Genomic DNA, 13,060 nt, shown 5'->3' with positions numbered 1-13,060 from the left:
AAGCAGGTTCAGCATATTTGTTTAAGTGAATCGGTTCTTCTACATATGTTCAAGGAGCCGGTAGATAAAGTCACATAATTATCACAAAAGTAAAAGAAAATGTGTTTAATTGAGCTTTTTTTTTTCTTCTAACAATGCTTGTTGGTAATGATGTTTATACTGTTTTCCAGTCAGGCTGCACAGTGATGCAGTGGCTTGCCCTGTTGCCTCGTAACAGGTAGGCCCTGGGTTCAAATCCCAGCCTGGGGCCTTTCTGCTTTGAGTTTCTATGTTCTCCTTGTCAATGTCAATGTCAAGTTTATTTATATAGCACATTTCCAACAATCAGAGATTGCACAAAGTGCTGTACACAGACAAGCAGTAAAAATAAAATGATAAAACACTGAGAACCATCCCGTAGACCCTAAAATTAATTAACGATAAAATCAGTTAAAAGCAAGGGTAAAATGGTAGGTTTTTAAAAGAGACTTAAAAGCAAAAAGGCTGTTAGCAGACCTAATCTGTAGGGGAAGGCTGTTCCAGAGCTTGGGAGCGGCCACAGAAAAGGCTCTGTCGCCTCTGGACTTCAGCTATACGTGGACTTGGGAACAGATAAAAATTTAGAGAGGATGATCGGAGGTTTCGTTTGGGGACATGAGTGTTTAAGAGTTCCGACAGATAAGGAGGTGCCAAATTGTGTTGTGCCTTAAAACAGATCAGTAGCATTTTAAATTGAATCCTGTAAGTGATCGGGAGCCAATGAAGACCTTGTAAGACTGGTGTTATGTGATCCCTGCGCTTCCTACCTGTCAGCAAGCGAGCTGCCGCATTCTGAGCCCCCTGCAAGTGGTGAATTGACGACTGCTCCAGTCCATGACATAGAGAGTTGCAGTAGTCGAGTCTCGACATGATTAGCAAGTGCATAACCTTTTCAAAGTCGTTGAGTGGTAAATAGGGCTTAAGAACACGCAAATGAAAGAACAAACCCTGGACAACAGAACTTATCTGTTTATCAAGCTTAAAATGGCCATCAATGGAAAAACCCAGATTTCTTGCCTGAGACACGCAAAAGGATTCCAAAGGACCAAATACACTGTTTACCCCGTGCAACATCCCAGGGTCCCCAAAAATGACAATTTCCGTCTTTTTGTCATTTAAAGTGAGAAGGTTCAATTGTAGCCCGTTTTTAAAAATCTTTTAGGTAATTAAGTAATTTGTCAATCGATGGCCTTCGAGAATGTAGTGGGACATATATCTGCACGTCGTCCGCAAAGAAGTGATATGAGATGCCATGCTTATGAAAGGTGGTGCCAAGAGGCAACATATACAGTGAGAACAAGAGCGCGCCCAAAACTGAACCTTGAGGGACACCACAACTATGTTTCGCTGGAGACGAACAACACTGCCCCATATTTACTGTAAAAGTCCTGTCTGACAGATAAACCACTGCAACACTGAGCCCCGGATGCCAACGTCATGCTCTAGGCAGAATAAAAGGATCTTGTGGAAGTGTGGGTTCCCTTCGGATACTACCGCTTCCTCCTACAGTCCTAACACATGACTGTAAGATTGATTGGTTTCACTAAAATTGTCCTTAGGTGTTTGTGTGCTGTGTCTCTGTGTTGCCCTGCGATAGACTGGTAACCTGTCCAGGATGTACCCCGCCTGTTTGCCCAGAGGCACCAGCCCCCTGTGACTCTGCGTGGACAAGCTAGTTTAGATGATGGTTTTAAAGCCAGATTCGTCCACATAATAATGAGGCACAACTTTTAAGGATGGTGAATTCTTGGGATGACCGTCACAGGTAAATGTGTGGGTAGTAGAACCAGCAAAAAAATGTACTGGAATGCCTTAAATTTAAGATTTCCACAACTAATCATGCAACTGAACACTTTGGACTAATTTTACAGGACAGCTTAAAATAGTCATTAAAAAATATTGTAGGTGACACAAAGAAATGGACAGATTTAAGCTTGTTAAAGTTGTGCAGCGCACCAGGCTAAAGACCACAGGTGACAGATCGTTTGCTGCTGTGGCCCCCAGACTCTGGACCTCTCTCCCCCTGAGATCAGTGGACTCAGTGTACTCCTTTAAAAGCAGCCGGAAACCCACCTCTTCAGGCTGGTTTTTGTGACCTCCTGCTGATTGTTCATCAGCTTTCCACTAACTGAGCCTTTCGTGGGATCCACTGATTGCCTATTTCTTATTCATTTTCTCTTCCCTTTCCTCACATTTTTTACTTCTCCCAATTTTAAGATACTTCTTCATCTTTTTTTTTCTTGTGAAGCGCCTCATGATTTTTATCTTCAGAGGCGCTATATAAAATATTGTTTCTTCATATTGTTCTAGAAATCTAGACAGTCAGTAGCCAAAGTAAAATGATTTTGCTCGGCACGCTCCATAGGTGCCTCAGCCGGTCCACCAGCCTTGTGTTTGCTCTATCGGTTTGGTGGCTGGGATGATGCGATGATGGTGATGAAGATGGTGTTTTTCTTTTATTTAGATCAAGAGCAGATATAGGTACTTAAGTCCAGGTCAATTTTATTTGCATGGCACTTTTAAAACATCTGTTGCTGAAGTGTTCCATGGTAAATGACCTGTATTTGTATAGCACCTTCTTAGGGTTCTACAACCCCCTCCCCCAAGGCGCTTCACAACACAATCATTCACCCATTCACCTGCTTTATCATGAGGAACAGATTATAATACAATAATCAAAATGAAATAAAGCACAACTGCTAGATTCAAGTATAAAAAGAAAGTTAAAATAGGTGATATAACATGTTTTGGACACTTCTTAATAAAAGCTAGTTCCCTAAACATTGGTCATCCCAAATAAGTGCTTTTTTTATTAAAAAGGATGTATTTGCGTCATCTTCCATAGTGTATGGTGGACGTTGGCTGATATCCATAGTGGTGAATACTTCATTTGGAGACAGTTTGAAAAACAACCATAGATCCCGCCCGAAGACTGAAATCTGATTTTGGGTCATGGTCTTGATAAATGATCCGCACCTGGTGTAGCGCCTTTCAGAGTCAGAGGACTCCAAAGCCCTTTACAATTCAGTGTATCATTCGTTCATCCACACACACATTCACACACTGATGGTGATGGGATACACTGTAGCCACAGCTGCCCTGGGGTGCACTGACAGAAGTGACTATTCACATACATGTGTATATACACATTCACATTTATAGGATGGCTTGCCAGGATAGGCCTATTGGACTTTTAGAACCATCTTCATCACACCCTGAAGCACAATACAAAAGTTCTGATTAATCAATTTGGTCTTCTAAGATATTGAAAGTGGAACCATGATGGTTGAAGATGAAGAGCAGCTGATTGGCTGATGCTGTCTGAAGACACCTAAATATGTTATGTGGCTTAAAAAAAGACAGAAAAAAGCCTTTGATTACTTTTAAATGTTTATTTGTTTAGAAGTAGTTCTCTGGTTTGTAGGATACAAGCTTGTTACACACAGAATATTACAGAAAAGTAGAGATTTTTAGGTAAGACTCTGTCATGTACATCGACTCTTGGACTCGCAAACGTGGGGCGCTTTGCCCCTGAAACTGGAGCCGCTATAGGATCTTTTTTAATATATATATATTTATTTATTTATTCTCCATGAATGTCAAAAGTAGCATCAAGTATGTTTGATAATCCACGGCCTTCTTGAGGCGCACGTTAAAAACATCCAACCAGTCAAGGTCAAGTAGAATAACCACAACATCAGGGAATCCTCCGTCGTCCCCTTCAGCACTAATACTTGAATATTTGTGTCCATGCATACACACATTTGTTATATATTTATGTTAAAAATATAGCATTTAGAATAAATACTTCATATAATTGATGGACTGTCAGACGATACTTGTTTAATACTTTTCACAACACTGTATGCATATGAATTTGGCTGGATTTACAGAAACAACAACAAAAATTCCTATAATTTAATAGGAAAAGATTCAGGTTCTTTGGTGATCAGCCAGATGTGGAATCCTATTACATCTGGGTCACACTGGATTAAACATAAATAACTCTAAAGTCCTTTTGTGTAGGCACGGAAGACCAGACGCTTCTCTCGGCACAGATCAGACCATCGTTTGGACGTCTGACATGTGAGATTCAAAAACATTTAGGTGTGCAGCACAGAGTGACACTCCGATTACTGGAGGCTTTGAGCTATTACAACAGGTTGAAACCATTGTTGCATAAATTCAGTGAGTGTGTAGCGTAGTGTGTTTTGTGATTAATCTTTATGATTAGAGTCTGCCATATTACACTGCAAAAATGGATTTCTAGGAAAGTAAAAAAAAACTTCCTTTTTAGAAATTATATCTTATTTTTAGTCTAGTAGTGCTGTTAGTCCTTCTAGCAATTAAACATAAATTAGACAATTTTGATAGTTTTAAGAATTCTGGTCGCTTACCCCATTAGCAGATTTTTTTCCCCTCAAAACAAGAAAATCTCTATTATATTCAAGAATATTTACCTTATTTAAAGAGACAATGGGAAGTTCTTACTATTCATTTATAGAAATGTTGAAAATGAATGAAATGATGCCCAGTTGTTGAAAAACATTGGCAGATTTGTAACATATAACCATAAAAATCAGGTCTAAAATACGTGGAGTGGGTCTAAGTATCTGGGCGACGCCATACTAGATGCCATGTTTCCTTGTACGAGAGCCCGTGAGGACAAAACACATTTACTGATTTGTAAGAAATGGTTACAAAACGTTCACCATTCATAAGTGTTGTTTTACACATTTACCTCTTTGCTCATTGCCAGGGATGAAGAGGAGTCTGGCCTGCTTGTCATTTTGCTAAAGTTTGCACTCCCCAGGACTTTTTGACCCTAATGGACATCCGTTGACAAGGTCTTACCCCAACACAAAAATACTGCTTGCTTGCAATGATTTAGGTATATGCTTCCCATATCGCCAGGGAAAATACACACTGTCACTTTAAGTAATGCTATTTTTCTACAGAAGAATTAATTTTGTTTTAAAAATAAAAATAAGATAAAGTGTCTAAAAATTGTGATTTAAAAAAAACTTACTTAGAAATGATTTTTGCAGTGTAATAAGGTGTTTAATGCAGAGAAAGAGGTCAGATTGTGGGGCTGAGGTTTTCTATCTTTTGTTCTGCAGACGGAACGGTTGGTCACATATGTCGCATTTATCAAATGTTGTGATATACGTCTAGTTTGACCTTTACTGACCCTCAAACACTAGTACTGCCTTCAGTCATTCTGACTGTTTTGCAATTTGCATGTTTAATAAAGCCTAGCTTGTCCCTGAATTTTCATAAATGTGTAAATTTTCATTAGAAATGGATTTCATCTTTATTGTGCAAAAAACAGACAAATCGTCAGGTATTTTCTACCTATTTTGGTCTGAGGCAGTCATTTTGACAGCCAGAGATTTTCTTTCTGGGACGAAGATAGAAATAAAACACCAAGACTGGGATATTTTACTGTCAAAGAGCATCTCCAGCATTTGATCAGTCTTTCTCTTCTCTGTAATTTTGTTATTTTTGGTCTTTTATTACTAAAATATAAAGGAAGAGAGAAAAGGGCACACAGGCGTCAAAGAAGTATCACCACAGAAATGGCATTAGAAACACTGAAGGGTGTTATTTTTGGTTTAAAAAAACAATGTTTACAGAATTAAATCTATAGCTGAAAGGATAAACTTACAAGGAAAATGTATTGACCCTTATATGCAGCAGTCTGAATGCCTGCTCAAGGCTGTTCTAGTGGGAACTTTGTGCAAATTATATGTAATCAGATGTCAGATAACCGACGAGGACACTGTGTCCATCAACCAGAACAAAGTAGGAGGGTCATATTTCAGAGTTTAATACCATGCTAGTTCTTGTAAACATATTCAAATGTTTGGCATTGGTTGTGATCATCGAGGAAGGAATGTTTAACTGTAAACGTTTCACTGGACCACGCTCCTGCTCTGCAGTACACAAGAAACACAAATAGATGCAAATTTTGTGTTAAACCACAGAAGAAGACCTGACTTCCTGGGCAAAAAAAAAAAAACATCAGCTGTAGAATAATAAACAGTTGTCTGATTAAGGCTCGACCAACACAACACCACCTACCTGAATCCTTACTGACAAATTGGTACTTCACTGATATTGCTTCTTATTGCAAACTACAACCCCCCCACCCACCCACCCTCATTGCTGTGTGATCTTAGCCGTCTGATTCGAGATGAGAACGGTACGTTCTCAGTCTAAAGGCTAAATGTCTCTAGTAAAACTCATTTTTGGATTGCCACTTCCTGTCTCAGCCCGAGTTAGTCCCGTAGTCATGCAGGTTTAGTTCCAACTTGCTACATCTTTTTTTTTTGTCTTGGAATGTGTCACAGCCAGCCTGACATTCATAGTTGTGCAGCTTGTCTCTGTTGCATACATGATTTGATTCCACACAAGCAGGCGAACAAGGCAAAAACTTTGTTTTTTCAACCCCAAGGATGAAAACTGAGAAAATCATCATGAGAACATACAGTATTACAACATACTGCTGTGTTGTACTACACGTAAAACAGCCAGTAGGGGGAGTAACTGTATCGGCATGCAGCATCTTCTGCCTTTCTCTTCCTGTGTTTTATTATTATATAGTTATTATTATAAAAAAAAGTTATTTTCTGTTCTACAAAACATCTTTTTTAATCTAAATCATTTGTTTTTCACTCACAAATGATCACTCATGAACCACAGGAAAAACACTGGAGAAACAGTTCAGTAAATGTCACGTATAAGTTCTGGCTATATAGCTTTTCTCTGGACACCAGGATTATAGACGGATATTTACTTTACACAAACACGATAAAAAATGGTGCAGTAGAAAATACAGTCTCTGTGTGTATGATAGTAATCTGTTTCAGTAACATTCTATAATGTGTTGCGTTCTTAATAATGGCTTAAGTTCATTTATAAAACGAAATGTGGATGTTTTAAACAAAATAAAATCATGTCATATCTATTATATATCTGAAAGGTAGATCATGTGCTTAGTATTTTGTTGATAGAAGAGGCAGCAGCTCTGAGTCGTTTACTCCATCTCCCGCTTTCTGTTTTCACCCTGTGTTCGGCTTAATAAGCCCTCGGTTGCATTTGATGCGGTCCCGTCTTATCGTAGATTTGTCCGAGCCCCACTGATCGCTGGATCAGCCGATGCAGCATGTGCACAAACACCCAGAGGGCATGCTGGCAGAGACAAAGCAGTAAATAAATAAAAGAAACTCCCAAAAGTAGAAAAAAAATACACTCCATGTTTTAGATGCATCTGGAGTTTTCTTTCGTTTAGTTCCTTCTGTTGGTTGGACGAGGGCTATGGACGTAGAGGTGACTGTTGAGAGGTGGAACACTTTGGAGGCCCTTGGCTCAGAGGAGCTCCGCAGCAGACGTGGGCTCAGCGACGTGGGCCTTGAGAAGGTCAATGATGTCCTGATGAGCTGCTGCCTCAGCCACCGACAGGGCTGTGTGACCATTCTGATGAGACGAAACAAAAACATGGTAGAATCAGAACTCAACGCCTTGCAGTGGCGGTTTTAATCCTCACGGAGGCAGCTTTGCGTTGGTTTATCTGTCCATCCCAGCTCGGATGACAACAGGAGAAAGGCTGGGTTTCATATCAGTTATAATTTTCAGAGATCTTCTCATGATCTCATCTGCTTTCTCCTTGTAGGGTTTACATAATTCTATAACAATTATATAAAAAGTACAATAAAATTATAGAAATGATCTCTAAGTGAACACAAGAGCAACTAAAATGCTTCCCCTCTACATGAGCAAGACTACATAATAATGAGATAAAAAAGTCATTATGATGTATTTTCTGGTGATTACAAGCCACGCCCACCCAACAAGCACAAACCTCAGATCTAGATTGTGAAAAGAAAGCAAGAAAACAATACTTTATAAGAAAGCCGGTGCTTTATGCTTTCAAGCTCATTTAGTCCCTAGTATGCTAGCAATTCTGTCACAATGTCAGATTTCATGCCCTGCATTTGAAATAAAATGCATTTACTTGAAGATGTACAGATCATTTGGAAATGGTTTTCTAAGACCTTTGGGAGGGATCGGTAACACGTCAGAGGCAAAACCATAAAAAATAATGGGGAAAATATATTTGGATGGAAAAAGTTAGAAAACCTTCCAATTTTACAAATACTGATTGTTTGACAACGTCTGCCGATTTCCCACTGAGATTCAACCAATCAGCATGAGATAACCACACGTCCCACCAAGCAACTCTACCAGGCCATTTCCCAATACACATCCCAGTTCAGGTAATCAGCTGGTCCCAGAAATGGCTCGGAAAGAGATGCTTTCAGGAACGCATGTGGGCCTGGTGAAATGAATAAACGTGCATTGAATTCAATTCAATTAAATTTTATTTATATAGCGCCATATCACGACAAGAGTCGTCTCAAGGAACTTCACATAATAAACATTCCAATTCAGGTCAGTTCATTAAGCCAATCAGAAAAAAGTTTCCATATAAGGAACCCAGCAGATTGCTGTAAAGTCACTGACTAGTGTCAGTGACTTTACAGCAATCCTCTTACTAAGCAAGCATGTAGCGACAGTGGAGAGGAAAACTCCCTTTTAACAGGAAGAAACCTCCAGAGGATCCTGACTCAGTATAAGCAGCAATCTGCCACGACTCACTGGGGATCGAGAAGACAGAGCACACACACACACACCAAGTAGTGTTTCTATGGTTACATTGTGATGTCTTAGTAAATATTCTATTTGGTGAGAGATAAACTTTATTGTATTTATCCTAGTGAATCTATAATTAAACAGGTAAACTAGTAGTAGCACATCCAATGTCAAAGAAAGCAAAATGTTATCAAGAGAGGGAGAATGTTTAAGTAGTTAGCAACAGTGTTCAAGCCGATGGCCTCATTGTGCATGAAAGGCCCAGTAAAGTTACCTGGAAGATGCGATAGTAGAAACGGGCCTAGATATTCTACTTTAAACCATGATGCCAATTGTCATGGACCAAGAGACACAGATAAGTCTTTACCATGGTGACCTCAACATACTTTTTGTTCTGGGTTCCCTTTACACTTCTGGTTTACATCAAAACTGCTTTTTTCTTAGCACAGATTATTTATTAAGTACACAATTTCTATAACTATATACTTAATACTTTAAATACATTTTAACAAGGGGAAAAACTTTTATTTTGTATTCAGCTACAGCCATCAAGCATTCAGATGTATTATCTACCAGCAATTTAATAAAAATGAGAAAGCTTATTATGTGCAGGTGACCTTGTGGCAACTGTCTCGCTAACCTGCAGCTGACAGAACAAACCTCTTCAAACACGAGCACTTACAAACTTATCTCTTCACACTGAGAGAGGGGTTGTGTGCTTGACACTGAGACATCAATCAAATCTAATGAAGCTGTAAATTTCCCTGCTGATACCACGGACAATGTTTCGTGGCAATATTTGTAAATCCCTGCATCCATATCGCAGCATGTCATCACCAGTCATTCTTCCACTAATCAAACGCAAGATATTAGATATTGTAACAGCGGAGAGCAGATGAAGTTGCACGCTTCAGCTGCTTGAGTCAGACCTGAGGACTTCTTTTCATTTGAGAACGTTTTTCTATCATTCAAACTATTTCAGCTTCTGACCTAAAAATGAGAAATGTGAAAGCGTGCAAAGCTAAATGTTGGCTGTAACATGCTTTTGGATAGAAGTCACTCTAAGTTAATGAGGAGCTATGCTTTTGCTTGCATACAGAGTAAACAACAACTTAATCTGTAATTACCCAAAACTGTACTTAGGATGAAATTTACCAGTTCAAGCAATAGGTATTGGAGTTTGTTTCAGTCAGACATTATCAAGTCATTGCTTAGGTCAGAGTACGGTAAAGGCTAAAGTCACTTTCCAGAGTATTCCTCTTGTCCGATGGCACCATCTAGTGGCTGACAAGCGTATCACACAAATAATTTCTCCTGTTTTTTTAAGATGGCGACTTCACGTTCTGCTGTGAGGCGACAATTCTCAGAACCTGTTGCCTGGACTTGTCGCAGCTGAGCTGAAGGAATAACCGGATCTTTTTTACATTTTGCGGGTGACAGATTGCCGTGACACCGCTTGTCTTTGGAGATTACGGATGCTTCATTTATTCTGATTAACAACGTAAACAGAAACACAAAAGAGAAACAATAGCGACTGCTTGCTCCAATTACACAACACGTTTTGTGTAATAACACTGTTATCGCGGGTCACACACAGACCTACACACCACACCAGTGTTGGTCATATTCCAGAACTGATCAGCAGCACAGCACCTCCTGCTAAATGCGCTTGGTCTGTCGGCTCCGTGTCCCCTCCCTTTATGATTGCGGTCGCGCACAATCACACTAAAAAAGCACATAAGTCATTAGATGGCTATAACTTTCTGGACATGTGGGGCAGATTTTGATTTAGTAGATTTATTTCTGTCATGAGACTTTGTCTGCCATGATGTGGGTGGTGTATCCACTAACTAGCCGTTAGCGTATTTTATCAGCTGGAAACCTGTAAAATTTAACTTAACTGTCCTTTCATCTGCTTTTGCAGCCCACAGATCTACTTGTGGTAATCATGTTGATAGCATTTATTTTACAGCTATTTAGCTCTCCTTATTGAAAACTAACAAATAAACACAACTGTGGTCAGGGAAAGGTGCCGTCTTCTTGCCCTCCAGCCTGGGGCTGGGGGGTTATGCACATTACGTCACGCTACAATGGGTCTATAGCATCTTTCAGAGTCAAAGGACTCCAGAGAGATAATACAGTGTATTATTCATACATTCATACTCTGATGAGCTACAATGCAGCCACAGCTGTCCTGTGGCGCACTGACAGAGGCGAGGCTGCTGAGCACAGGTACCAGCGGTCTCTCCCACCCCCTGCAGGTGATGTGGGTGAAGTGTCTTTCTCTGACTGAGTACTGAAGAATGTAGAGAATAATCAATAACACCAATAAATGTATATAATAAACAGCATACTGCATGTGAACCAGCCTCTACATGACTGCTGCTTTAACTCACCAAACAACTAATACATAAAATGTTTTAATGGTGTGCGGCAGACATAAGGAGTCATGTGATCTAATTTATTGTGCAAATAATTGATGTTGAAGAGAAGCAGTGAACTGAATTATGCTGCCTTGTGTGGACGCTGTGGTGAGAGAGACAGGTGAATTAATTTTGAGGTCACCCCTGCATCTTGCACCATGTTTTAGATGTTTAATGTTTCATGTCCTCGAGCCAAGTTGTTCTGTTTTGGCTCTAATTTGAATATGTTACACTTCAGTGCGTCCACAGTAGATTTACAGTGGCAGTGCTACAGTCTCTGGGCAGTGTTGTCTTAATTATCCTAATCTTCTTAATTATCTCACATGTGGAGGGATGCGTAGATCAGGGGAGGCATTGTTTTAGCAATAAAAGCTCAATACTAGGCTGCGTCCCTTTAGATTTGAAGTTTAAATACGTTCTTCTATTTTTGTGAAAGTCGTGTTTTAATCCTATGAACGTCTGGTCCAGTTAAGCAGGGTGTGAAAACGTTCAAAAACTTCCAAAAGTGACAATTTGATGAGATTTCATTAGTTTATCAATATCAGCATAAATTATGTCATAAAGGTGTGGTTCACTGAAAACCCATTTTTAACTCATTAACTGTCATTGATGACTAAAGTCGTCATTTGCATGTTTTTACTATGTGGGCATCTGAATGAGCCCCCGCACCGTGAGAACAAACATCTCAGCTCTAAAGCCGATCTTCATCCGCGTACATCACACGTCACGTGATCAGGAAGCAGAAAATCAATGTGTTAGGAGATCGTTTTGGGCCGCTGCAGTAAAAAAAAGTGAGGCGTGAACTGGAAAGGCTTCTGCCGATCACAGTTCAACAACGGATTATGAAAGAACGGATAACGCTCGAAACGCTTGGATTCTTCCTGATGTAAGAGGTGAGTCTACCCTTTGTTTTGGTAGTTTTGGCATTGACATCATCCTAGAGCGCAACGTTCTGTGACTCTTAAAAAAAACTGTGAAAAGCTGAAAGTCGCTGGCAGAAAGGGCTTTTCCGATCAGGAAACGGCCGGCAGTGAATGAGTTAAGAGAATAATTTATTATTAATAATAATAGAAAAAAAAACTTTAACACTGTTAACTATTATATATAATTATTTTATATGTTTTGTTTTCCCATTTTTTTTATATTTAAAGGGACTTTACGGACTTTTGAATTTTTCTGCTCGCGATTGCCCCCTCAGGCCAAAAGCGTAACAGCAGCTTCAATAGGAGGCTCGTGCACGAGGCGCGCATGCTGTACGTGCACACCCCTTAAAGAAAATAACAGCTGAGACAGTCCCGTGTGTGTGTGTGTGTGTGTGTGTGTGTGTGTGTGTGTGTGTGTGTGTGTGTGTGTGTGTGTGTGTGTGTGTGTGTGTGTGTGTGTGTGGCCCGGAGGACAGAGGACAAGAGAACGCGCAGCTAATTAATTAAATAATTTGGTTCTGTACCTTTCTCTTCAGCACAGCAGACAAAGGTTTAAGATGGGTCAGTTCTCCTGCATGCTCAGATCATTCCCTTCCCTTGCTTGAAAAATTGTTCCAAAATGAAAGTTGAACCCACATCTTTTTTATCTGTGAATTCAATGCCGTTCGGCGAGTCTCAAATAAAAATTTGGGCATCTTACTGTAAAAAAATAACAGTAATGTAAAAAAGAAACTCTAAATGAACTATGTTCACATCCAGAATCAAACCCAGGTCTTCTGCATGAGAGTCAGACATTTTACAGGGTGAGCTACACTCTAGTACCATTCACAGTATCTGTAACTTTTATGTCCTTGATGACACTTGAAACTACATCAAACCAAAGAACGGTTCGAAGCGAAAATGGCTATTTTGTTGCTAATTTGCAGGAAATATCTAGAAGAAAGTTCTACAGAAAGTAGCTAAGGGTCCTCAGAAATGTAGCTAGGTTTGTCACTAGGCGTTAGGAACAGCGACAAAGTCGCTGAGTTGGCACTACCTCTC

General features: G+C 39.8%; 1 protein-coding gene across 4 annotated transcripts in view; it reads right to left on the bottom strand.

Moving 5' to 3' along the window:
• Positions 1 to 7,158: 7,158 nt before the first annotated feature.
• The window catches only part of kank4 (KN motif and ankyrin repeat domains 4), a 104,875-nt gene continuing 98,973 nt past the window's right edge, over positions 7,159 to 13,060 (bottom strand). For all 4 annotated transcript variants that reach the window (XM_070554269.1, XM_070554268.1, XM_070554270.1 and 1 more), the window contains one exon: positions 7,159 to 7,497. In XM_070554269.1, the coding sequence (XP_070410370.1) occupies positions 7,390 to 7,497 (108 nt within the window). In that variant the 3' untranslated portion in view covers positions 7,159 to 7,389. The remainder of the gene's footprint in view (positions 7,498 to 13,060) is intronic.

This window comes from Nothobranchius furzeri, chromosome 8 (assembly GCF_043380555.1).
Source record: "Nothobranchius furzeri strain GRZ-AD chromosome 8, NfurGRZ-RIMD1, whole genome shotgun sequence".
NCBI classification, from domain to species: Eukaryota; Metazoa; Chordata; class Actinopteri; order Cyprinodontiformes; family Nothobranchiidae; genus Nothobranchius; species Nothobranchius furzeri.
Note: the sequence above shows the minus strand (reverse complement) of the source record. Positions and strands in the feature narration are given on the sequence as shown.